The following is a 27,448-nucleotide window of genomic DNA, read 5'->3' as shown; positions in this document are numbered from 1 at the left end:
AGTGCTGTTGGTAAAAATGTGTTTGACTTCAGGGTCGTTGTACACCAGACTCTCCGCAATTAAAATAGTCACTGCTCCGAGAAACACATCAGTAATGTACTGAGATACAAGAGCAGAAATATATCCTGGCAACAGGACTTTAAGAAACAATGTTTTTATAATCAACAATGCCAGGTTACATTTTTAAGATTTTAGTTTCATAATTCAGTTTCTATCACATCTGTTTTCTGAAAATAAAAAAAGGACAATCAAAATGTTTTATTGCTCTTGAAAATTGGTGAAAAAACAATAAAATAAGTAAAGACAGGCAGAAGAAAAGCCAACCTGAAATGGTCTGCAGTGACGCCGGCCCAGATATTAGTCAGCAACACCATTAAAGCCTAAATGGCTGCCCAAAGGCACAAGGGGGAACCTGGCTGTCCTTTTAAGAACGGATAGGAGGGAGTTCATTAACAGAAAACAAAGAGGTTCAGCAGAGAGAGTGAGGAGTGAGAGACTGGACGGGCAGAGATGAACTGAGATGTACTGCCCCTCCCACCACCCTTCCGTTCTTCTCCTCCACTCCCCACCCCCACCCCCCGCCCTCTACTTTGCCCCATCGGCGAGGCAGCTCCTCTCACCGCAGAACCCACCAGCTCTCCTCCCAGATGAGGCTCCTATCAAGCCAATGAAACCTGATCCGAGACTGCTAATGGAGACGCTGAAGTACCACCGGTTTAAAAATCCATGTGTGATCAATATCCCTGGCTCCTCCGCCTCCATCCAGATCACCCAATGTAGACATACAATGCAGTACATGCAGAAGCATCACGTTGATGTGCATCAGAGGTTGTGCCATGTGACTCACTCTAACCAGGTTCCTGATGATGAGGTTGGATGTCTTGAAAAAGAAGGTTGCTCTTTTAAAGAAAACCATTTACAAGATTTCACTTATGAAGAAAAGAAGGAGAGCGTTAACCTGCGTGCACACTACCCCTTCAATTTGCTTGTTTTTGTTAAAAGCAATAGTATTATAATCTGTTATTATTCTTGCTGTTGCCATGGGAGATTTTCCCCCACTGGCTTGTACAGAGTGGAGTCGAACTGTGGCTAGAAAGCTCAATCTTACTCTCGTCTTTGTTCTTTTTCAGTGGCAGAACAAATTCCTGATTTGATTTCTAGTAAGGCATGGTCATTGTTCCTGATTATTGGAGATAAGAAAGCACAAATCTCTGTAAAAAAAAAAAAAAAAAAAAAAAAAAAAAAAAAAAAAGGGGTTACTGAGAATTAGAACTGGCGGTTTTCTTTGTCCAAACCAGATTTCCATCGATGGTCTTGGTGACAGGAGACCCAGTTTGATTGACATACATATCTGCACAACTGTTGTAAACCTTGCTCTACTTAAACACCTTTCTTCTGTAAGTGAATGCTGCACCTATTTGAAAAGTTGTATATTTGACAATAATTCCAGTGTACAGTGTTGTTTTTGTTTTATTGATCAGTACAAGGTGAACAGGAAATACTCTGAGGTGTTTATGAGGGTGCGTTAGAAGTTATGAGGAAGCCTGGACCTGCAGAAAATAGGACAGAGACAGATGCCTGTTTTAGCTTTCTTGGTTTTAGACACATAAACTGCATCTAAACTGTTATAATATCTCAGGCTACTTAAACTATTCCCAAATAGCATTTTTACTTACATTCAGTAAATATCATGGTGCTCTTCTACTACATGTTGTTTTTTTCCCCCTCTAGTAAATTTCGTATTTGGTGTTTTTGAGCACCCCCCCCCCCCAAAAAAAAAAAAAAAAAAAGAAAGAAAGAAAGAAAAAAAACAAATGCCCAGCAGCTCTCACACCACTGGAGGGTTTTCCCATCCCTGTAAAACACAAGTAATTTGCGGGAACATGTGGACTGCTAACTACGTCTGATCATGACGTGAAGGGGTCTTGGACCAAGTCGGTTCTCACACAGAGACCCGGGGGAGGTGGTCGTAAGCTATTGTATGAGCGCGCGTGTGTGTGTGTGTGTGTGTGTGTGTGTGTGTGTGAGAGAGAGAGAGAGAGAGAGGAGAGAGGAGGAGGAGGAGGAGGGGTGTGGGTGGGTGGGGGTTTAATTGAATTGTGAATCAACTGGCAAGTCAGCCCCAAACACCGCCCCCTTCGGCTGTCGTCGCACTACGGCTCCTCGCAATGCAACGCCCATCGCCAGAGATACGGAGGAAGGAGTGAGCGAGCGAGAAAGAACGAGGAAAAGAGGGAGAGCGCGCGTGTGTATGTGTGTGTGTGTGTGTGTGTGCGTACCGGAGAGAGAGAGAAAAAGAGAAAAGAGAAGTTAGGAGTGAAAAGAGCCTGAATTTAGTGTGAGAGAGGGGAAGAGATTCAAAGAGTACAAATCGGCCAGTACATCTGTCCGGCGCGCCAAGGGACGAGAAGATCCTGCCTTTGATTTGCGGAGCTGTTAGAATAAAAAAAAAAAAAAAAAAAAAAAGAAAAAAGAAAAAGAAAGAGGGACGCAGCGGTGTTTAGGTCAAGCTGATCTGATGGTCATGACGGCAGCTGTCGATATGAAACCGACGTTAACGATCATAAAGGCTGAAAAAATGGACGGTGAGTACTCCAACTCTTCTGTGGGAGCTTGACAGTTATCACGAGACTAACATGACTCCTGAAGGTTTCCTTGTAACGCAACCGACTGCTGGTACATTACGCTGATTGTAAATTCCCGGCAATTAGATGCGCCGAGGGGGGACACGGCGTCCTGAAGACGGTGTCGGTTGCTCAATTCCGGACAATACGCAATACTTTAGAGACATGCTGTCACGCCTGAGGCTACAGTCAGGCAACAGTCTGTACTGTATGTGTTTCTTATTGTTCCTTGAATGAATCAGGCTGTGGCCGGTGTGCCTTAGATCATTTGCAACATAATGCTGTGCCTTAAACAAGGTGCCATGAAGGGGGAAAAAAAAAAAAAAAAGTTGTTACATGTCAGTTGTTACTTGTAGGTTAGTCACAAAGTACAGATCTAATGATGCTTTTGTCATATTACATAGCAATACAGATCAATGTGACGTATATATTAATATTCTTTTACTGCATGTTTTATGGGTATGTTTTATGGGTATGTTTTCAAATTGTCTTATCCATAAACAGAAAGTTTTGTGTCATTTTTTTACGTTTTGGATATGTACAGGTTTGTTGTATGAATGTGGCCCCCCCAACCCCTATTTCATTCTGCTTTGATCTCACTATCACCATCTCCTGTCTCTTTCCCTGCCATCTAAGCACCCATCTCTGACCCATATATCCCATGCCATGCTGGGAAGAGCAAAGGCTCTCTGCCCAGCCAGCATGGGAGACCTGGTAGCGGTGCCTCTTAACTCCCCACCCCCCTCCCCTGCCAACCCCCACTGTCTCCTCTGCCTCCCTGTCTCCTTTCTTCTTCTTACCTCCCCCTCCACCTCGGCAGCAGAAACCGACTTTCCAGAGGGAAGGAGAGGCAGGCTGAGGTGATGAATCTGCAGAACTGAATCTTGCCTCTCTAAACTCTGCTGCCTGGAACTCTTGGCTTGCTCCAGGGGTTATAGTCCCAGACAGGGAAAGGCCGCAACTGCTGTGAGCAGGTTTGTGTGTGTGTGTGTGTGTGTGTGTGTGTGTGTGTGTGTGTGTGTGTGTGTGTGTGTGTGTGTGTGTGTGTGTGTGTGTGTGGGTGTGGGGTGTGGGGTGTGGGTGTTTAAACCTTTGTGCTGTTTCACTTCTCATTTTTACACATGGTGACATGTTTAGATAATTTGCATTTAGCTGCTTTTTACATTGACCAATCCCCCTGTGCTTTTGCAGCTCAGGTGGCGTCGACCCTGTTAGCAGAGCAGCACTGATGCATCATGGAAATCTGATACTAATTGCCAGTGTTGACCCACTAAAGGGCTGTGACTCACCACATTAACCACCTTCTCCCTGCTGCCTATACCTGTGGAGCATAGATTTCGTACGCACACATCTCACGGAGTCTCAAAATGTGCTGACAGCTGCGTTTATCTTGCCAAAGCATAGCGCTATCTTGCAAAACCATTTCGCAACGCTCGCTCCTGCTTACGCTCACATGGGTGCGCTCGGGTCAGGCCGAGCCTGCCAAGGAGCAGTTCGCAACTTCACACAGACACATCTTTTCTCCAACACACACACACACACACACACACACACACACACACACACACACACACACACACACACACACACACACACACACACACACACACACACACACACACATACACACAGAGGTCTGTTTACTCCTTGGTATTACCCTGCTTACAAGATAAATGCACTACCAATGTCCAAGGCTGCTCCCAATCCTAATAAGACAGTTGCAGGCATGTGAATCACTTTGACAGGCTCTTTGCTTACATCTCACTGAAAGAGATAAGCACCCCATTCAAAGCCCAGAATGCATTTGTTGGACTAGCTGGACTGCTACTGGGACATGCAGCTCTCCCAGTGGACGTAGCTGCTCAGCATTTTCACAAGCAAGCGCGCAGAGCTGTGCCACAGTGGGACGTGCAGCTGTCTCCCCCCCTCCCCCCTTTTTTTTTTTTTCCCCCTCCCAAACACCTGCAACCTCACACTTTACATACATGCATGCCCCGCTAACAGGCTTAAGTGGTTTCCAGCCCACCTTACTATATTGTTTGTTTTGCTTTGCACCGGAAGTGCAGGCAGTGTCAGCTTACCCAGGGCCTGTCCTCACTCTCCAGCAGAGGTAATTCCTTATAAAAAGAGAGCTCACACACACCGCCAGGGTCAGCAATACTCCCAAACAAAGCTTCTAATGTTCCACCAAGCTGTTATTCCTCAGCTCGGTGTTACAGTAGTCAACCCCTGGTACAGCACACTCACTGCATTGTAACCCAGAGCATGGTGTCTTATTATTGGAAGCATTATGTTGCCATAACTAAACTCAGATAGGGGAGAACATTACTTTACAGGGTCAGACATTCAGGCAGCATTTAATATGGCTATACAATTATGGATTTAATAATCAACAGGGTTGTCAATAATCTACCGTACAAGGCTGAGTTAGACTTGAGTGAGTTGTCCCTCTTTTACTTGTGTGTTTCGTCAGGCCTGAAGGTCGGGGTCCAGCGACTGACAGGAATGTGTGTGAGCATGCCCTGCTGGGTGGCATGCATGGTAGCGTAGAAGGAGCTCGAGGGGAGGCTCACTTTTATCTGATCAGAGCGCTGCAGTTTGTTGTAACGGGCAGCTCTGATGCTCCCACAGAGAGGCTTCCTTAAATGGCATGTCGTTCCACGCCTGCTACATACAGCATCCGCACAGGCACATACAGGCCCTGCCTCATGGATGACTCTTCTCTTAAGTTTCTTTTTCGCGGTGCCTCTCTGGTTGCTACAGAGTGGAGAGGTGTCGCTTGTGTTAGAACAGACGGAGTTACATAAGCCACAGGTTTTTTTTTTTTTTTTTTTTTTGCTTTGGTGTGTTTGTGTCAGCACTACTTCAGTAGCGCAGTGTAATATATGCCAATGTTTGAGTGTGCGTGGCTGGCTGGCAGCTGTGCAAACACTGTTTGGGTGATCCGGGCTTCTCTTGATGTGGTCTGCCGATGAATCGGGCCGGGTGAAGCAAACAGGTCCGTTTTTCATCCGCTGATTGCCATGTCCAACCGAGAACGATCCGCTTTTGCGAGATCAAAACTTGATTAGTTACTCCAGCGCTCAGAGCATCACCCATGTGACATTAGGTGGTGTTTGACCAGGCCATGTCTGTGCCTAGAGGGCAACAGATAGGAGCTTCCTCAATGGGCCTCCCTGTACGGGTTACACTTGTCAACAGACTGGGCGGACACCGATGAAGTGGATGTCTGTGACTTTCCACAATGACCCTGTCTTTATTTCTTTCCCGCGCTGCTCAGTGATGCCACTGTGTTACATCAAATGGGTTACCCCCTCCCCCATTTAGTCAGCGTTTCATTCATGGCTCATTCATTCAGCCTCTCATCTGCTGTGTTACCCATATAAACATAAAACCTTTGTGCTGTGTGGGTCCGAACTCGACGCTTCCCCTGTGACTACACGCCTTAATCGTTCCTTAAAAAGCTTAGTCATAAAGTAAGGCGTGTTAGTGGCAGATACAGCACTCTGCTAGACAATAAGCAGATGGTGAGAGAGGGGTTGGAGGCATTGTTGACCTGCCAAGGTGTGGTCAATATGATGGCAGTAAAATAGTAGAGATCAGAATGGTTTGAGTGACTCTCTCAGCAACTGGTGTTCTGCCACTTCTTATTTTACTCGCGTTCCCCGAAAAGCCAACAACCAAAACAAAGGAAAATAGATTCCTCAGCTGGGAAAGTGAAGTATTATCAAGATTTATTTAAAATTTTTTTTTTAAAACAGACAACTATTTTCAATCATTTACCCACCCTCACCACTCACACAGTCCCTCCCCCTCCTTTCCCTTTCTTCCTCTGGTTCCATGTCTTTCTGTCTGCCACATGAGGTTCTCTCACGGCACCTTGATGTGGTGTATAGTGAGTTCCTACGGTGAGTGCACTTTGTCCCTTCCCCAGCCATTCCTGGTTTGTAATCCCTGAGTCATGGTACGAGACGCCTGCTGCACCACACGCCGCTGGCTGTGTCTGTTTGTCTGGCTTACCGGTTAGTGCTGCCACAGGCCTCTGCCCTCCCTGCATTAACCAGCGGGATTGTGAACCTTAACTGGCCTGAAACGGCTCCACAACTGCCCACGCAACTCAACATTGTCTTGTGCTTTTTTTTTTTTTTTTCTGTCCCCTTGCGCTGTTGCTGTTTCTGTTTTTATGGTTCCACATTTAGGAGCAGTGTCTCCTACGATGAAATATAAACTTGGCGGGTTTAGCAACACGCCTGCTTTGAGAATCAGTCCTGAAAGGCTCTGTTTCACCACGGATGTTCAGCTGTCCACAACCAGGCCATGTCACTCATTTTTTTGCTCAGTGTGTGCTCCAGATTTTTTTTCCCTTATTCTCTCGTTTTGTCTGGGTTTGCTGCACGCCACCTGGTTTTGGAGTCAGCATGCGTTTGCGTGCTGCTTTTGTAATCAGGTGAACAAATGGGGCACAGCCACAGACTGTATATAGATCAGACCTACAGCATCAGCATGTATTGATAGACTGGCCTGCCAAAGTGAGGAATGATGGAACAGGGTGTGTTTGTGTGGGTGGCAGGGATCTGCTGTGTAGGTGCTCACAATGAGCCTGTGATGCAGTCAAATGGGAGGCACATGTGTCAAAGAGGAGGGCTCAGTGTTTTAATGTTTTTGGGCTGTCTTCAGAGCTGCAAAAGTAAAAACAGCTGACTGACCTTAGCAGGTTTTTTTGTGTGTATATATTCAAATGAGTTGCCTTTTTTTTTTTTTTTTTTACATTGGCTGAAGGCCCACATATCAGAAAAAAATAATAAGAGCTTTTCTTTTGACAATATTCTCTTCCAGAAATGCGTGTGTATTTGTGGAACATTATCATTTGGCCTCAGAAAAATGCTCATTACAGAGAGTCTGTTCGCTGCCCTGAGACATGTATTTGTTTTATGCATGGCTACAAGGAAACTCATTTTGAGTCATTGAGCAGGAATTTTACAAGATATGGTCACTGCTGTCATAATGACCAGTCACACTGTCAAATAAAGCGGCACGATATCCCCTGAAGTCCAGTCATTCTTCAATGGAATGAGTCACAACCTATCTGTGTGTACTTGTGTGTGTGTGTGTGTGTGTGTGTGTGTGTGTGTGTGTGTGTGTGTGTGTGTGTGTGTGTGTGTGTGTGTGTGTGTGTGTGTGTGTGTGCGCACGTGAGTGCGTGCGTCCGTGCGCGCGCGTGAGAGAGAAAGATAACTTAAGAAGAAGATAAAGACGGCACTTTGAGCATGAGTTTACACAACTGCAATGTTATTTGCATCTCTCCGAAATCAATTCCATCTCCTTTTGCAAAACACTGGGTTGTAACTTTCCAGTTATCAAATCGCGCTTCACATCTTTCTTAATCAGTCCAGCTACCCGAGCCTGAGGTGTTTCACGTCATCAAGAGAAACACACACGTATCTTAAAAAGATAAAGGACGAGAGATGTGGCCAGATGTTTGATGTTTTATACTTCTATTAGACATGGAGCCTACGCTGGGCTTAAAATAGATGTGTAATTCATCATCTGAAGCCCTAACCATTTTGCCACTTAGACCATGAGTCAGTTTTGGTCACATTAAAGGAAAACAAAAAAAGCTGTAAGAAGCACATTAGCGATTGTAAAACAGAGGTGGAATGTGAAGCATGCAACATGAAAACACTGCGGTCGGGGGGGAATTTATTTATCAAGGATCCATCTGTCGCCCATAGCTTGCCTTCAAACAGCCAACAATCTCTTCTATATGGATGACGCATAATTAGGCCCAGCCATTATACAAGACTTACATGTTACACCAAAGAATAGTTGGTCGGTTGAGTGTGAGTGTGTGACTGTGTACTGTCCCACATGATTCCCACTTATATCAGGGACCTGATTGTGGAATGTATCAGTTTGGACTAAAAATGGGGGCAGGCACCATGTTTTGTGGAAAAAATGCAACACTGAGAGTAAACTGTTTGTCAGACATGTCGAGTGTTTGGTTTAATGCCTAAACAGTCTCCCCCGAGCATCCCATGTCTGTTTATAACAGGGATAGAGCCTGGATGCTGCTAGGCGAGCACCACCTGCACTCTTATGTGCCTGTCAGTTCCTTTTTTTTTTTTTTTTTTTTCTCGCCACCAACAAACAGTGATGGATGCAACAAGACAGTCAGATTTTTGGGACTATCAGTATCGCTTTTATTCTGACTATTTAACAAATGGAGGCCGTGGAAATCTGCTTTCTATGCAGTGCTTTTTTTTTCTCCCCCCAACATGAATTGTTTGCCTTCTCAACATAAAACTTAAAAATGATTTTGTATGAGCTGTCGTGAGAAGTACATTACTGTTGCTCAATCTTTAATGCTACCTTAAAATCCGACCTTTTCACACTGTTAAAGATCACAGAGCAACAAAGCTCGGAGGCGGTTAAAAACAAAAAACAAACAAGGAGCCAAATCTTGCTGAAAGCGACTCGGCTCTGTTAAGGAAAGAATTTCCATCAAGCTTTTAGCTAAAATACGCTTAGCGTCTGTTGCTGATGGCGCGGATCATTTCAAACTCAATGTCATATCAAGCGCGGAGACTTTGGCATAAACAGTGGAGTTAATGCACTTTCACATCACAAGCTAATATGATTTCAGGGATGGAGGGAGTGGAAGAAAGAAAGGCAGAGAGGCAGCTCTGGGGTATTAGTCTGACTTATTGTCTGCTTCAGTAGCCAGTGTGTCTGTGGTGGGGATGATCCTGGGCAACTCGACTTTCATGGCCAAAGACAGATGTCAGCAGTAGCGGCCTCGTCCCGTACGGCTGCCTGACACCACCACAGGCTTGTGTTTCAGGAGGGCAGCCAGAAGCCAGTGGTGAAGCTCTAAGAATAAAACCAGTGTTTCAGCACGGTTGCTGGTGATGATGGGATCGTCCTGGTTTGTGCATTGGATCGCTTGGGGCTTAACGTTGACCTGCTTGGGAGCATGCTTGGGTCTGGGTCTGGGTCTGGGTCTGGGTCTGGCTTCGGCTTCATCAACATCACCTTGCCTAAACTTCTTTTCCTACTCCTTGGCATTGAGATGGAAATCTAAACAGCGTGGCCGGCTGAACAAGCAGCCCTCTTAAAGCCAGACTGCCACCCGGTCCTCCTCCTCTCGCTGCACTGCAGCCCTCAGTTGCCACTTTATCACCCCGTGGCGCTGAATGGACCTCTTCATACTGGTGGGGTTTATGACCCCGCGTTCTCAGATCAGGGGTCCAGATATGGATCTCCATCAAAGGCTCTCTCAGATACCACTGTCACCTCTGGCCAGGCTGTGGGTTGGCTGGTCTGGCCTTAAAGAGCCAATTATAAGCCCCTTGGCTTGTAACCAAGACCCCCTCTCTTTTTCCCTCCACCTTGCTGTGACCCCGCTGATATGTACCCGTGAGCATGTAGGGGATATTCAGGACGGGTACAAGGCCTCCGTGGTGGCTATGAAATGTTTGACCCTCACCTGAACCCACAACTCACCTCACTTCCCAGAGGAAGTGGCAACTTAGCCACAGGAAATGGACTATTTCAGATATGTTTAAAGGGCCACCATACACTCGGCTACAGAGTGAGACACATGAATGTCCGCATGCTTTGAAGCTGATATAAATACATACTATTTGACTTTTTCCAAAAGCTTTGAATAGCCTTGTAGATGTTGTCGTCATATTTGTCACAGTCCACTTTCTTGTCCTCACACACACCCACTCATGAGCTCTATAGAGCTATTTATAGCTCAATCGCATGATAGAAAGCATATTGTCCCTTATTTGTTGGGTCTGGTTGCCTGCTCTGCTTGTATCATTGCATCATTCTGAGTGGAGGCAGCAGTCCAGGCTTTATGAATGAACTGAGTCTCCGCCAGAGGCCGGGAGATGGCACCGATCCCACTGTGATGTCACTCCAGAGATGAAGAGAAGAGAGGGAGCTTTATGAAGCCTCCCATTCATTTTGCCCGTCTCCCTCACTCTCTCTCTCTCTCTCTCTTTGAGCCCCCCTCTCCCACCGCTTCTCGGGTCCTGTGATGGGCTCATATTACAGGCTAGTGACTCACCCCCCCCCCGCCCCCCGACCCCCCACTGCCCTCAACTCCGTCACCCCTCACCCACCCAAGATGCTCCCTTTGCTATCTTCCCCAGCCCTTGTCCTGCCCTGCCCAGTCATGCCTGTTCCAACCCACAGACTTTAGCCCCGGCCGCAAAAATCCCAATTTCACACCCACGCTCTGGCGCACAGGGAAGACGGCTGCTAATTTAGTTCATGTATGTGTGTGTGTGTGTGTGTGTGTGTGTGTGTGTGTGTGTGCGTGCGTGTGCGCGCGTGCGTGTGCGCGCGTGCCTGTGTGTTTATATGTGTGTGAGTTTACCAGCCTAAGGTGCCAAACAGAACCTCCGTCTCCGCTTGGGTTGGGGTTTGGTCACGAGGGCAGGACAGTAAAGGTGTGCAAGCTGTCAGTGAGAATCCCCCCGGGGGCGAATGTTGTCTTCGCGCTCAGCAGCTCGCCCATTACTCGTATGGCAAGAGGGGAGTGGCCAATCAATACCTTTTACTATACATCCAGACTAAACATCATCTCTATCAGTGACTCGTAGAATAGACGGACACGCTGTTCTTTCTCCATCGTTAGGAGAAATTGGTTTCATCTCATACTTTTCACAGCAGATGCTCTTTTTTTTTTTTTTTTTTTTTTAGCCTTGTTTGTGAAACGTGAACGCCGTTATGTTGCCTGAGATTTACACCCACTCCCACATTTCGCCAGCTAAGTGGATGGGACTCATCTTGCGGACGGACCCACACCGTCTAATGTGGAAAGTGATGACTTGTGGATGCTCTAACTCTCTGCGCACGCTGACCATTCTCCATCTAATGGGACTCGCAGGCATTGAAATCGTATCAGGACTTCATCATTTACTAGAGATTGTCTAGCTGCGAGCTCGCCTCTCTCGCTAATGGATGCACATTGTACATTAGCACTGCCGCAGATAACTTTCATATGGCTCATCCACCGTGGAGACTGCTCTATTATCACTTCGCTTTAATGCTAAGAGTTTGCCTTTCAGCTTTGTCATGCAATCCGTTTCAAGATTTCAACTCTTTAACAAAAATACAACAAAGCAACGTGCATACATGTAACGCACTATATAAACAAAGTGATTTATTTTGTTGTCATGACACCTAACAGTTTTTGCAATTGCTGCATTATAGTAAACAAAAATCCCACTTCAAACTCATTTGAAGCAGAGAAAACAAGTCTATCAAAAATGAAAACAAAAGAAATTACACAAATTGCAGTTTGCATTTTAATTTGCTCTGTAATCATGGTTCACGTTTCTCTCTTTAGAGTGCCTGATGTTCCTTCTCATGCGCTCTGGTGTTGAGTGTCTTTGATGGAGGATTTAGTGCTAAAGTGGGTTCAAGTCTGTGTGGGCAAGTACATGCCGGGCCCGGGGTTGATAAAAGCGATGGAGCAGGGAGGGGCGCAATTGGTTCGAAAGTGCAGACAAACTCCACTCGATCCAGCTTAAATAAACTGCCACATTTTGCCTTTGCCTTCACATCAAAGCGCAGACTGTCTGAGCCCCGGTCCCATCTCAGTTTGCAGCCGTTTGCAACATGTAAGTTTTTTTTTTTTTTTTTTTTTTTTCCGCTGCTTAAAAGAAAAATGAGCTCAGTGGAAGCCGAGACAACCTTGCTGTCAGGAGCAACTTTACACAAAGACAGCTTGCGCAGGTCTTATTTGTATTTTGAGGTTTATTTTGACATGCGAGCCGTGTCTGACAATAGTTTACCTGACTTCTCATGTGGGACTGTAAAACAATGCTTATTCTCATCTCTTCAACTTTTACTTCTGACTGGAATGGTTAACTTTTTGTTTGTTCACCAGTGTAACAGAGAGCAATCTATTATTACAGGCCTAATTGAATCACATGAAGAAGCAAAGAGAGCTCTTGTCTGTCTTCTGTCTTGGGTCTGTTGCTCGGTTTCTTTCTTTCAAGGGGGGGAAAAAAAAGAAAGAAAGTTGGGAGACCTAATTTTACAAACAGCCAGACAGACATTGGTTACATGGGCGAAGGAGAGACAGCTGCTGTGCATTCCAGACGAGGTCGAGACGTCAGCGAGTGGTGAAAACAAGCATGAACTGTATGTTGCCCCAGTGTGCTGCTGGCAGATTAAACCAGCAGCCGGTGGGGATGCCAGAACATCTGGGTACGACGAATGGTGGTGCAGTGACAAATCTTTACCCTCAAAACTAATTCTGCCTTCGAGGCCAGCCATTTGTCATCCGGTGATTAATGAATTTCACTTGGCGTGCGGTGGCAACAGTCAAGAGAGATGAACTAAAGAGACAGACATGCTGTATGACCTGATTGTACTCTTGATTTTCTGTTTATGTTAACCCACCGAAGCCCCAACATGTTCTGTTGTTGTCTGTAAGATTGGAGTGATACACTTCACCCCAAGAACTGAACAGGGAAAAATATATTATCTCAGTGCACACCAACAGATATGATAGATGTTGGCCTTTGTTGTGTGTGGACACTTTGCAGACTAACTGATAAAAGCATGCCAGTTAATTTGAACTCCATGGGGCCTTTTTGTGTCTACTTACAAGGCATTTGTTGAGTCTTTTTAGCAGTCTATTCTATAGATAGTGGTCTGTGTTGGGGTCTTCCTCCTCCTCCCCTCCCCATCATCTCCTTTGCTATGCCCCCTTTATCCCAAACTTCTGCAGCCTGGTCAATCTAATTAGATGAGTGCGAGTCATCAGGCGCTGTTTAAAGCCATCAAAGGCAACTCTGTTCCCTGCTGGGTGCCCACTGTCTGTGAGCGGAGAACAGTGAACCCTTGTGTGTGACTGGAACCCTCGAGACAGCCCACCCCCCGACTCTCCTCGCCACCCGCCAGCAGCCGCGGTGACATCATCACCTCATCCCCCCCGACCCCTGACCTGTCAGAATGTTTGACCCCGAGCTTGGGTCGTGTGACAGTAGACCCACTGTGTAAGGGGCGACGCAGTAGGAGGGCTAGTCGGGGTCATAGTGTCGTTGATGGGCACCAGGCGCTCGGCTCCCACCCAGGATCTGCGGGGAAGAGAGAGGGTGGTGTTTGAAGTGTTTGTAAATAAACTGGTTTAATGCACAGCGCCAGATGAGTGGGATTTGCCAAAAGGATCCCGTCAGTAGGAAAAAAAAGGGTTCAGAAACCACTTTCATGACACTAATTTACTTTTCTTTTTTTTTTTTTTAATTTCAATTATGTGCTATTCTATAGAACCGCGCACATGAATTCTGTTCAATACGCAGCGTATGTGCCGTGCTACCTCCGTGTTTAAACAGATAAGATCCAAAACGGTGACAAATAGTTTAAATAGATTGGATCTGATATGGAGACAGCGTCTGTCTAGACAGAAAGTAATTGTTGAACCCTGTTGTTTATCACGGTAGATATAGCCTTGTTGATTTGTGTGTGTGTGTGTGTGTGTGTGTGTGTGTGTGTGTGTGTGTGTGTGTGTGTGTGTGTGTGTGTGTGTGTGTGTGTGTGTGTGTGTGTGTGTGTGTGTGTGTGTGAGAGAATGAATGCATGTGTGTATCTGTGTGAATATTTAACTGAACCACATTCACAAGACTCTCTTTCCCTACCCCTCTCTGTCTCAATTCAATTTTCCATTGAATGAGCTTTATCGGCATGAAATATAATACAGGAAGCATTGCTGTAGCTCGGACTGTCAATAAGAATTAAAGGAGCATGTGATATTCAGATCTCAAATGAAACGGATATCGACGTTACTCGAAATAATATTGTAATCAATAGTCTTTGTGATTTGTGATCGGCAGATCCGGAGTGTGGCGATGTCCCCCTGCTGACTCCAGGAAGTAAAGAGATGATGTCCCAGGCGCTGAAGGCCACCTTCAGCGGCTTCACAAAGGAACAGCAGCGACTGGGTATTCCCAAAGGTGAGACTGTCAGCTGCTCGTCTTCTCATTTGTCCATGTTAACATTTTTATTGGAGGAAATTAAATCTCGTGCCCTCAAAACCACCTCAGTGTTGCAAACAGGCACGCACATCCTTAATCCTGGCCCTTCACTGCCTGCTTTAGAGCATTCAGAGAAAGCATCTCTTTTATTTTTTGAGATTGACTGAAAACCAGGAGACACCCACTTATTTCAGAAACGGCGTTACTTGGTATACATTTCAGTCCAGGCAGATTGACTGACTGCAGCTTCCACAGACAGTAAAGTAATGAGTTAGCATTGTAAATTGAAGCATCCACAGAGTCACCGCACACTGTTTGCAAACAGTAGAATTTTCAGCATCAAATCGTAATATATCTGCAGACTGTGGTTTTAGCGTTTCATTTCACCACTGCTGCTTCCACTCTCCTCTGCCTCCCTGTTTTGTTGTTGATTAGTAAGTGAAAGCAGCAGTAAACACTTAATATTGTTATATCAATCACAGGTTGAGATGACTGATGAATGTATACGTGCCATTTATGCAACTGTAATCATCTGCAGATCCCAGACAGTGGACAGAGAACCACGTGGCCGAGTGGCTAACGTGGACGGTGAACGAGTTCAGTCTGAAGAATGTGGACTTTGACAAATTCGCCATGAACGGAGCCAGCCTGTGTGCGATGGGGAAGGAGCGCTTCTTGGACTTAGCACCTGACTTTGTGGGCGACATCCTCTGGGAACATTTAGAAATGCTTCAAAAAGGTGAGGCCGCAGAAATAAGAAGACAAGTTAACATGCTGAGATTCAGATTATGACACGGTTTTAGACATTGGTTCTCAACTGGCAGGTCGGGTCATCGGGCCATTTTGAATGAGTCGTGGATGTACGTTTATGAAGAAAAAAAAAAAAAGTACGTAGTGGAAAAAAACAGTCAAGCTTAAAGTCCACAGAATTTCTCATTTTATTTGGAAGGACAACGTTTTGACACAGCTGGAATGCAGTAGCAGTTTGCTGCCAGCGTTGCCATGACAGTAATATTGAAAACTATCACTATCAGTAGTTAGCTCTCATTTGAGAATTTGTAAAGAGGCACGTTTTTATTTTATATAGCTTCTTTTTTTTTCACATTTAATACAGTTCAATGTGGATTCATCAAGCTTGATGAGCATCACAGTTTTAACTTGTTTAAAAATCACGTTCGTTTATTCATGTTTGTTTATTTAATGTTTTATTGTGTAGTGTATTGTGTTTTATTGTGTATTTCTGCACTATTTTTCTGTGAAATAAATTGGAAAGGCTCAAAAACAAAGCAAAAATTGGGTCACAACTTCATGACAAAGACCAGTTGAGAACCATTTATATATATATATATATATATATATATATATATATATATATATATATATATATTTTGATATATATATATATATATCTCAATATATATATGATGTGAGAGAAGCACTCACCGCACAGGTTGACATCTCTGCTGACTCCAGCGGTAGGTCTCTGTTGGTATTTGCTGTAGTAACAGGAGCCAAACAGGAAGACACAATTTAGCTATGGTCATTAATTTTTGATCACGCTGGATGCAGATACACGATACATTAAATCGATGACGGGGTCACTCACACTCCTTCTCTATCTATTTTTCATGAAGAGGATACAAAGCATTACCCCATCAGTGGACTGACCTCCAGCTTCCAGGAATCCCGCTATACCTCAGACTATTTTGTCAGTAAGTACTCATCACGGTCCTTCTCTTTCTAATAGCATAAGGTGCTTAAAATATGAAAGGAAGTGCAGGAGGATGAAGTGGTTCAGTGTTGGGAATGAAAGAGGATTTGGATTTAGGGTTGTATATCATTTGACATGACTTTCTGCATATTGATCCCCAGTGTATCTTTGCAGCTATAGATGTACACTGACCTTACATTATAAGAAATAATATGGTATAATACTGTAAGTTTGGCTGAGGTTAGGTCTGATCGATAATCTTGCTTGAAAGATTCATCACATGCACTTGACTGTGTTGTGTTATGATCCATTCACACACTGAGAATTTGGGCAGCCGTTCACAAAAAAAAAAAAAAAAAAAAAAAAAAAAGGGATAATGACTCCACTCCTCTAAGATTGATCTTCCCTCCTTGCTTTCCTCCTCTGCACTCATTTCCCTTTTGTGTTTCCAGGCTATGGTGTTGAGCATGCTCAGTGTGTCCCTCCTTCTGAATACTCAGAGCCCGGCTTCATCACGGAGTCCTACCAGACGCTTCACCCCATCAGCTCGGAGGAACTGCTGACGCTCAAGTATGAGAGTGAATACCCGGCCGTCATCCTGCGAGACACGGCCCTCAACTCCATGCAGGGGGAATATTTCTCTGTGAAGCAGGAGGTGGTGTCCCCTGACAACATGTGTGTGGGACGCCTCAGCAGAGGTGAGGGGGAAAGGTCATGTACTACATATGAAGCATAAAGGACGAATCTGGAGAGGCCTTGCTGTGACAAATGTGCCGCATCTATATTGTGCTGAATATTTTGCTTGGATCAACTGCTTGATGAACACGTCCACGTGCATGTGTTTGTGTGAGCGCATGTGAATGTTCATGGTTTCTGTGGGTGTCTTGTCTACGTGGGATTGTGCTGAAGCTACCATAATCTTGTCATGCCACATCAGCGTACATGTATTAGAGGAGAAGAAAAGGCAGGCCCTCTGGTTGGTTTGTGGTTCAAGCAAACCCGCCTCACACGCTAGACCGGGTTGGGAAAAAAAAAAACAGCAAACTCTATTGTTTTTGTCAGTGATACACGAACCAAAGCCACAATGTGTTCTCTTCTTGCTTCTTATGTAAAACAGTTCGAGCGGCGTAACCTTAAAAAAAGGTGGTTTTTTTTCTTGTTTTTTTGGCGGCTTCTTTTCCTCGACTCAACCTTGAGGTTCTAGGTAAGGAGATAGAGGTGTCATCCTCAGTTTGCGAGCGTGGGGTTTTCTCATGAAACGGTTTGCTTTTCTGAATGCGCTGGCTTGTTTTCTCTCCCAGTTATCGTTTACAGAGGAATTAGCAGCATGGTTTACATTTATAGCCATAAAGCTCGGATTTTTCTTCTCACAAATCCCCAGCTGTATAAATGAATAGCATGTGCCATGTACATTATACAAGCCTCCTTCCAGAGCTTTAAGCACTGGCCTGCGAGGTTTGAGGTCCAATCCTCATGCATCACACATACCAGTGCTTTTGACCATTGCCTTGTGCTCTTCCAACGTGGGAAAGTATTTTCTAACACACTCTGATATCCACATGTGGCTTCAATTTCACCAGTAGAAGATTTCAGCATCAGAAGAGGCATCGCATTATCTGTGATTTGTTAATGACTTAGCGTTGAAAGGCTCCTCTTATCTTTCCCAAGGCCAAAAATAGCAAGACAATTTGTGTGATTGTCTTCTATTTCAAATCAAATCCAAATGGTGGTTGTAAAAGTGAAATGAGGCGTGAAATGGGGAGAGACGTGGCAGCGTACAGAATAATATAGCTTGGCGAGAAGAAGCATAATTTATTGTGAAGGTGTTGGTTATGTCACAGTCATAAAATTTGCTTAAATATTACAGAAAAATTGCTAAATGTGCATTTTCTCTCATATTTCTGAAAGGAGAAACATATCATGAAGTCATACGTGATAAAACTTTGACTTTATTGAAAAGTTTTTGATCAGAATCATGTTTTTAAACCAATTTCAATCCTCTCGTCCTTCCGACTCAGGTAAACTTGGCGGCCAGGACTCCTTCGAGAGCATCGAGAGTTTCGAGAGCTGCGACCGACTGACCCAGTCGTGGAGCAGCCAGTCGTCGTTCAGCAGCCTGCAGCGGGTACCGTCATATGACAGCTTTGATTCGGAAGACTACCCCACTGCCCTGCACGGCCACAAGCCCAAGGGCACCTTCAAAGACTATGTGAGGGAGCGCTCAGACCTCAGCAAGGACAAACCCGTCATCCCAGCAGCGGCACTGGCAGGATACACAGGTGAGGCGTCCAGATGTCATTTATGTGTGGTTTAGGAACAGCCTTCCTGGTAGTGTCTGCATGTCATCAGTAGACTTCAAAGAAAAAGATCCCATTTTACAAAGTAGCCCAAATGATTCATTATCATGTGTAACGTTTTTCTTACCATCATGTCATAATGAATGAAATTCAATGCACAGCTGTAACACACTTGTTGATGCCCTGCAGACGCAGGGGTGCTTTAATGCACCACTTTTAGACCAAAGAACAACTACAAAAAAAACAACAACAACACAAACGACGCCTTTTACCCAGGCAACCTGAGATATGCACCTCACAGGAAACAAAATAGATTCTTACTCATGCCTCTCCCTGCTTCTTTTCTCTCTCGCTCTCTTGCTCTGTCTTCACTTCTCATCTACCTCCTTGTTATCTGCAGCCCGCATCTCAACCTATTTTTTCCAGGTCGTCCTAGCAACGCTGGCACAACATAGAAATTATGCCTGCCACTGCACATCACACACAAGAGTAAAATAATCGCTTCATCTCATGAAGCGTCTTCATACTCAAAAAGCTGGTTTATGCATGTTCTTCAACTTCAATGAGATATGGAGATATTTGCTCGTTCCTCTGAGGAAAATTGCACTATTTTAGCGTCTGTCATGGTTTCTGGCTTGAAAGCGGGTGCAAACGCTGCCACTGTTGCGACTTTACTGGGATGTGTAGGTTAACACTGAGCCATGAATGCCACTTTCATGATCACATAAACAGAGGAAATTCAGAAATAACTTCAAGGCATTTCTGGCCTGTTGAATACTGTTTCGACGTGAAGAAATGTTGCATATTAAAATAAACATAAAACCTTTTTGGTCATTAGTAAAGTTGAATTTGTTCCAGTTTGATTGGATTGTAAAAACCGTAGAACAGTGACACTATAGACACTGAATTGCCGCTTAACTTCGAAATGTGTGGGACTTTTTTTTTCAGATCGTGTTTAAATTATAGTCACAAGGCTGCAAAATGAGCAGCACTGGAAAAGGGGAAAACCGAGCACATTTCTCAACGTCACAAACAATGCATACATCAGATCTCAACAGACTCGTCCCGAGTTGGTATGCACAAGTTAATTGGTCATCTGCATGGTTATTCGTTCAAAAGCCACTTACATCACAATGAGTCCTTCATTTGTAATGATGTTTGAAAGATGTCGTAACGTATTCCTAATCAAATGATGGCGTGTAAGACTCAGTCTGAAAGCCCCCTGCAGAAGCATTAGAGGCTGTGCTGCTCTGTGTTCAACTGAACCAGCAGACTGAAAATAAACGATAATATATCATAAAAACAGTTTTTAAACAAGCCAAAAATGTCCATTGCATGTACCTCAATGAAGGTTGGATCGAAATTCAAACCCGAGCGTGTGGAAACATGTTCCTCCTGCACCTTCACACGAGTTCATCACAACCTGCTGACTCCATTTGCTGCCTCAGTCCTGATTGCAGACATATATGAATCTGTTATTACAAGAGGACGGAGCTCCAAAAAGCTTACATGTGAAAGCCTGGCAACTGTTTTCAGCCTAATGCATAGTAATGCATTCTCACAGAGAGGAAAAGCCTTTCTCTGAGCTTTTACACAAGGGGGAAAAAAAAAAAAAATCATGCTATTATAGCCCAATTTTCCTGCAGGAGGAAAAATGTCCAGCAGCCTTCTCCAGTCCTCGCTATTTTAAAGAGAGTGTAGTCCCTCAAAGATGGAGGCTTTTTTGCGAGTGTGTGGGTGGATGAAGAAAAATGGCAGGAAAAGAAAGACAGAACTCAAATCAAAAGAAAAAAAAAGTCAAATCAAACCTAAAAATAAAGAAACAGGCTTTTGTAAAATTCCTGAACGCCGCTTATGACAATCTGACAGCTCGCTCTGTTCGACTTCCTGTTCCAGCCGCAGGTGACACTTGTAGCGAGGACAGGGCGCCCGATAAGGCTGCAGAGAGATAAGTGAAGCTCCAGCTGTCACCTCCGTGGTTTCCTGCCCATTAACACCTCTGTCTACAGTGTCATCGGGCGGCCTCACAACATGGTGAACTCTCAATCAATCATGATACTCGGCTGTCTCTCTCCTCCACCTCTCTGTCTCTTCAAGTCGTTTATTTATATAAAACATTACATATTAGCTGGTCCCACCTTTTCAAAGGAAAGAGAATCGTTTTTTTTTGTTTTTTTTTTACTTGTCTTGCATACATTACTGTTCAGTCTCTGCCCCGGTCACCACCCGACTTTCTTTCTACAGCTGCATGTGCTCAGGACTCATTTAGTGCGCCATGGATCAGACACTTAACACGGCTGTGAAAGCGAGCCGCCACCCTGCCCACCCTCTTGCCACACTGTATGCTTTTTCAATAAGGCCCATTGTGCATGAATATTGTAACATATTTTTGGTCGCCTGCATTCTGGCGTGAGAGTGCAGGGGGTTGTATCGCCCTTATGCGGGCTCGCTGTCACAGACTTTTGGAATGCGAGTTGAAGCTCTCTGTCTGAAAGAGACCTCAGTGTTGTGGACCCTCTTATTTTCCACACTCGGAGAGGCTGCTTTCGTGCACCTTCCTCGGCCCTAGCAGGAGTGAAGAGGGCTCGGAGACTTGAAGTGCTCAGCCCACACATCTGTTACCGTGCGAGCTTTTTGTTTGTTTTGTATGAGGGTACATTTGGTTTTCTGAGGCCGAGAGACAGAGAGAGGTGACTTTTGCTGAGCCCCAGTTTTTGCTGAGGCGGTGTGCTGCAAAGGCAGGTGTGATTTCAACATGCGAGCCTCAAAAGTGGGTGGGTTTGTGTATGTGCAGAAAAACCACACGATCAAAGTGTGCTGCAGTGAATCTAGTTCAGAGACAAAACCAGCCTTTTTTTTTTTTTTCTTTCTTTCTTTTTTTTTTTTTTTGATCATCTTTGTTCTGCTTTCCCTCCTTTTTCCATGAGTTGTCGTAAACTCTTGTAATAACTCTGAAATTAGATTTTACCAAGTTATTATTCTTTTTTCAAATATGCATTCCATTATAACAGGATGACCTAGTAACCACTCCCTTTCTCAAACACACATAGTCTGTACTCAAGTCCCAAAGAAGAGCTGCTAAAGTCCAAAGGCAGCCCCTCTTATTTTAAAGTAGTGATTTCATCAGTGTGGAACTCGTACAGACACAGACTCTGGATTCACATAGTGCACAGGGCAACTGGCAGACAAGGGAAGATGTGATGAATGGGACTGTTGTATTTAGGAGGACATTTGGTTCCACTGCTGTATTTCAGTCTGACCCAGATTAGAAGGTTTACTTTCTCCCTCTTCAGAATTGAATAATTGGTATGAATATTTCACACTTTTTTTTTTACACACACACACACATATATATATATATATATATATCAGGAGTATATAGTATAGAGAAACAACACTCCCTCTGACCTGGACTTCTTTCACAAACTGTTCATTTCTCTTCTACTGCGACCTGGTATCACGCCAAAAACAACTCCATCACATTGCCTTCCTTCTTTGATGTGCGTCATGCATCCATGTACTTTTCACGCAGACGCGAGGCAAAACATGTCACTGACCCGACGTCCTCTAGAGGACTAGAGGGTGTATTATACATTTTGGTGCGATACCGAGCTCTGTACTGCAGTGTATCGACATATAGGGTGTTGTTCTAAAATGTCCCAGTTAGCAATCCTTCAGTGGTGCAGATATGCGTGCTACCACGCCTTCGATCCCTTCAGGTTGCATTGAGTACGAACATGCTGATGATACCATGTGTCATTATCTATAGTGTAGTTGTTTAGAGCCTGGAGCAACAGGACTACAGATCTTGGGGAGCATTTCCTTAACCTGGACATCTTTGCCCAAAATCTACCTTTTTAATAAATCCCTGCACCAACCAGCGTCTGCACAAACAACAATGTGTCCCCGGAGTGTGAACAGCTCCTCTGTAAATGAACGTCTTCTCTCCCTTCCCCATCTGCTCTGCAGGCAGCGGCCCCATCCAGCTGTGGCAGTTTCTCCTGGAGCTGCTGACCGACAAGTCTTGCCAGTCCTTCATCAGCTGGACGGGCGACGGCTGGGAGTTCAAGCTTTCTGACCCTGATGAGGTGAGAGGCCGTGACCCCGCTGCTCACCGGCACACTTGCTGGGAGGTCCTAAGTAGTTGGCCAGATGAACAAGATGTCTTCTTTGTAAAGACGGCTGCATGTTGCGTTTGTGTGCATCTGTAGGTTTTTTGTTTCAAACTGATTCAGGAAAAAAAAAAAACACAGTATTGTTAATCGTTCCGGACTAAAAATCTAGATTGCTTTCTCGGGTGATGACTATTTTATTTTATTTAAAAAAAACAAACGTCATTTGAAGTTGAACAAATTTGCTGCACATTCGTGATGTCATTATTTCAATGTTTCTCATGTCATGGTTGTTCCCCCGTGTTGTCTCAGGTTGCCCGGAGGTGGGGCAAAAGAAAAAACAAGCCCAAGATGAATTATGAGAAGCTGAGCCGCGGCCTGCGTTACTACTACGACAAGAACATCATCCACAAGACATCTGGGAAACGCTACGTCTACCGCTTTGTCTGTGACTTAAAAAGCCTGCTGGGCTACACTCCCGAGGAGCTGCACGCCATGTTGGACGTAAAGCCCGATACGGACGAGTGAAAGCAAAGATGAAAAGAGGAAGTGAAGACAGAAGTTAAGGAGCCACAAGGACTTTGAGGCTCATAAAGTGGTCTTAACTGTTTGATAGAGTTGGTAAACCATTTTTTGGGGGGGACCAAAATGCTTTTTAATGACTAACTGTGGTCTTTGTCACCTTTGAGCTCCCGTCTCTCAGACTGTATTCTAAAAAGAAGGCCAAAAACCTGTATTTATACCCTGTTGCATTTGAGATGTGTGTGTGTGTGTGTGTGTGTGTGTGTGTGTGTGTGTGTGTGTGTGTGTGTGTGTGTGTGTGTGTGTGTGTGTGTGTGTGTGTGTGTGTGTGTGTGTGTGTGTGTGTGTGTGTGTGTGTGTGTGTGAATGGCCGTGTGTGTGTGACATATACCGGTATTATTAAGCAGCTGAGGGCAGGTCTGTCGGGTAGAGTTCAGGTTCTGTTCTGTCTAAGTAGCAAAGTGGGGGAGGAACGAGGACCAAGACACAACATGTGAGAGAACTGAGAGAGAGAGAGAGAGAGAGAGAGAGAGAGAAAGAGAGAGCAAAATAAAATTATTCATTTCACTGTTGGGCCAATCAGAGAGCGGGTGGAAAGTTCCCGCTCAGAAAGCGGTTGCCAAAATGTAAAAACTGAACTGAGAAGGGTTGAATATCATATTTACATACATGCTCACCGTTTTCAGTTTTCAGTTTGGACCAAAAAGAAAAGTGTCATGTATAATTTGTTGTTTGAGGAGCGTATGCTTGTGCCAGTATTATATTAGATAGTGAGAGAACCCAGTGTAAACCTACTCCACCAATATTGGAAAGAGTATTTTTCTCATGAAGGTATTACAGTGGAGCCAAACATCAGAGTTGAACTTTTCTGTTCTCAAGGAGCCTTGAAGTGAAATGTGCTGATTGTTAATCAGACAACACTATAGACACTGGCCCTGTGCTTCATAGGGTGTGATGAACCTGGTGAGCTTACTCATCCCAGGAGTGTCTGAAAGACAACTGAAAGTAGCCGTTGCTTTTGAAACTGACGCTCACCTCTTTAGAGACACACGGTGTGACTGAAACTTATGCATTTTTTTTGTTTCGTTTTTCCATAAACCACCAGTATTAGCAAACTGTAGACAATCTATGGGAGGGGAATTCAGGAAGTCTTTTGGCGAGAGGAGTCGTTCAGTGTGCAGATTAGATGCATAATTTGTCGGTTCTCTGTCCATGTTGCCGTTGTTTTAGAAGTGTTTAAATTGTCCTGTCTGTCTGTACAACACAAACCACGAGTTAATTAGCTGAGGAAGCAATTTTACAGAATCCTAACACTGTCAGTTTCTTTTCTATTTTTAAAATTTTTGGCCATGTGGAAGCAGCTGCAGTACAGTGTGAAGGTACAGTGATGGAAAAAGGGACCGGCAGTAGGAAAATGTTGAGTATAGAGAACTGGAGGCTGTATGGGACTGATGAAGGTGACTGAAAGGAATCTGGATGATGCAGGGGATGATCACTTGTGAAGTGTGACAGAGAATGATTGACGGAAACGATGCAAGTCGGCTTGCTTGAGGCATTTCGGACTAATGGCAGAAGCTTGTGTGCTACTTATCTGTGAACAAAACGATATTCTGTTCAGAATGAGTAACTCGCGTATGGTTCTACCTTTATTTGCTCCGAATAAACGATTCACTGGTTACTTTTAAGCAAATTGGCAGCAGTTTCCTCCCGACAGTGGGAACAGTGGCTGTACACTGGCCTTATGGGAAATGCCAAAGTTTAATATTATCTTGGAATACAATGTTATTGTTTACAGTGGCTGAATGTTACCCATATGGATGAAAATAGCTTTTTGAGATGTCTATTTGTACAGATTGTATTTCATAATGCTTTATTGAGACCCGGATTACACAAATAAGCAAGAGACAAAGCAGGAATAATAACCAAAACCCATGTGAGGTCTTTGGCCACGGTGCTGCGGGTATCCACAGTGTTAGAAGACAGGGACCAGAATTCTCTCACGTTATTTGGAAAGTGTTGTCTTTTATCTTTTGTTAATGTGTTGGAAAGCACACAGCTTTAGGACAAGGAGAAAGGCCTTTGCTGATTTGGGTTTCCCACTGAGTGCAGAAAAGAGATGCTGTATATGTTCGTGATGTCTAATTGGTTCCAAGCTTGTCCTTCAGTGTTGGTTGGATCTTTAAACAGATCAGTTGGTTATAAGCTGCACTGTACGTTCATTCCTTTGTGCATGTTGACGCTCATGTTTCAAGATACCGTTTTTGATTCTGTTCAGGTTTTTTTTTAATTTCTGAAGTCAGTGTTTTGTATTAAAGTCAGTTTCACAGATTTTTCAATATATTTGTAATAATTTCACCCCCCAACTCAAACTCCTGATGTTAGTCCAGTTAGCTTCATAAGATTAATGTGCTAAAGGAAAACCGTCTATTCCCTAAAATGTTAATATTATTTTGTCAGGAAAATATACTGTCGTTAAGTGTCAGATACTCCAATCTACTGCAGGTCTGATGTATTCATGAACCGTAGTCAGACAAGTGTATGCATACCAATATTTTGTGGCATACGCTTATCTCAGAATGGATTCAGAAGGAAATCTTATTGTTTTGGATGTTGTTTTTTTGTATATTTTATAGTGTCTCTGTATTTTTGTTATGAGATCATTTTTATTGTATTTAGTTCACAAACATTTGAATATTTTTCAATAATTTATATTTTATAAAAGACAAGAGACGCAGACAGCTGGTGCTTTCATGGGAACTTAAAGGTAGCGCAGGACAAAATAATGTAGCGAAATATTTGTTTTTGGGTTTTTTTTATTCATTTTTTTTAATATAGAAAATAGACCTGTCTGCTAGAGAAAAAAAGGCTGATGCTGGCCCATCAATGATTTCTGCTGGAAAGGTTTTATAAACTGTAGCTTCTATTTCTAAAATGTACTTAATGTACTTCAAAATGTTATAAAATATATGTGAAGAAAGATTTTATCCCTGTGTCTGATGTTTTCATTTACAAAGTTTCATCATTATTGCTATATTATGTGATATAACTACAGTAGTGCTTTCTACCATTATTAGGTGAGATGACTGGCAGCATGGTGTTATTTTGTTCATCTTCTGCAGGAAATCTTGTGGTCCAAGATGTGATATTGACTTATCAAACTTAATGTTGCTAAAGCACATTTGATACGGCTCAACATTAAGATTCATCAGATACATCCAAAGAACAGTAGCCTGGTGTTAACAGACCCAAATTCACTGCAAGACTATATGGGCCTGGTCAAACCTTGCATCCTAACGGGCGTGCACCGAAGGCTCATTTTGAAACTACTGGAGCAGCCTTTAACCAATCGGCTTTGACCAACAAATGACGTATCTTGTGCGCTAAAACTCTACGTCTCTAATGTCTTTCCACTTACCTACCACCACTGGTTGCTGATTGGTCTGCCATTCAGAGTGGCTGAACAAACTTTAAAGTGAACAGGGTTTCCAGACTAGTGTCCCACAGTCAACACTGGTGCTTTAAATAACAGAACAGATCATAATTTATCAAAATCAATGAGCAACTCGGAACAAATATAAGAAATAATTAATGAAATTGTATTCTTTTGATTCATTCTAAATCAATACCTAAATAGATACAAATATGCACTGATAAATAGTTTCAGTGAACAATTGATACTCCAATAATCTCCAACTCAAAGTGGCCTAAATTAGTCAAAACAAATCCTTCCATTGTTTGGATCACTGTGGTGCTTCAAAGGGGGCCCATTGGTTCCCTTTGAAATACATGCTGACTGTGGCGAGGCCCACATTTAACAAGTTTCACTGATGAGGTGACGCAAAAACGGATCCAACACACTGGGGCCCATTCATGTGCTTGTAACCCCTCATATAAATTCCACTGCAGATAGAAAGCATGCAGGGATATGGACCGCTGCCCCAAACTGCACAGCTGCAGAAGTCCAGCAATAAGATACAAAAATACAGGTCCAGGAGGTCAGGGTGTTTATTTACTTCTCGAATATGGCATTTTTAACATAGACACAACTTCGGGATGTGTGTATTTAGTTTGTGACACATTTAAAAGTAACAATTAGAGTGTGCTGTCAAAAAAGACGCAGACACACACACCAGATAAATCACATAAAACAGGAAACAAACACTTGTCTGATTTTACATATTTC

At 43.9% G+C, this 27,448-nt stretch overlaps 1 protein-coding gene across 2 annotated transcripts; it reads left to right on the top strand.

Annotated features, from left to right (window-relative positions):
• Positions 1-2,113: 2,113 nt before the first annotated feature.
• On the top strand, positions 2,114-26,249 carry ets1 (v-ets avian erythroblastosis virus E26 oncogene homolog 1). Of its 2 annotated transcripts, none has more exons than XM_069712965.1 (8): positions 2,114-2,585; positions 14,483-14,602; positions 15,162-15,362; positions 16,258-16,335; positions 16,835-17,032; positions 18,353-18,613; positions 22,601-22,719; positions 23,056-26,249. In XM_069712965.1, exons 1-8 carry the CDS (start codon positions 2,519-2,521, stop codon positions 23,269-23,271), a joined length of 1,260 nt encoding a protein of 419 aa, XP_069569066.1. In that variant the 5' UTR covers positions 2,114-2,518; the 3' UTR covers positions 23,272-26,249. The 2 variants fall into 2 exon arrangements, with proteins under 2 accessions (XP_069569066.1, XP_069568995.1); XM_069712894.1 differs by having other exon boundaries at positions 16,787-17,032.
• Positions 26,250-27,448: the final 1,199 nt, after the last annotated feature.

The sequence above is a fragment of the Brachyistius frenatus genome, unplaced genomic scaffold (assembly GCF_029030835.1).
Source record: "Brachyistius frenatus isolate BFR_SWC_R1_liver_20210118 unplaced genomic scaffold, ASM2903083v1 Contig_1, whole genome shotgun sequence".
Lineage (NCBI taxonomy): Eukaryota > Metazoa > Chordata > Actinopteri > Embiotocidae > Brachyistius > Brachyistius frenatus.
This window is presented reverse-complemented; position numbering and strand designations above follow the sequence as displayed.

What these genes read in the sequence shown, in the direction of transcription:
- ets1 (XM_069712894.1), top strand. Translation starts at nt 2,519, where the DNA reads ATGGTCATGACGGCAGCTGTCGATATGAAACCGACGTTAACGATCATA. An exon ending in TGTGGGACGCCTCAGCAGAG is followed by an intron (nt 17,033 to 18,352) that starts GTGAGGGGGAAA and finishes CTTCCGACTCAG; the next exon opens with GTAAACTTGGCGGCCAGGAC. An exon ending in GGCACTGGCAGGATACACAG is followed by an intron (nt 18,614 to 22,600) that starts GTGAGGCGTCCA and finishes TCTGCTCTGCAG; the next exon opens with GCAGCGGCCCCATCCAGCTG.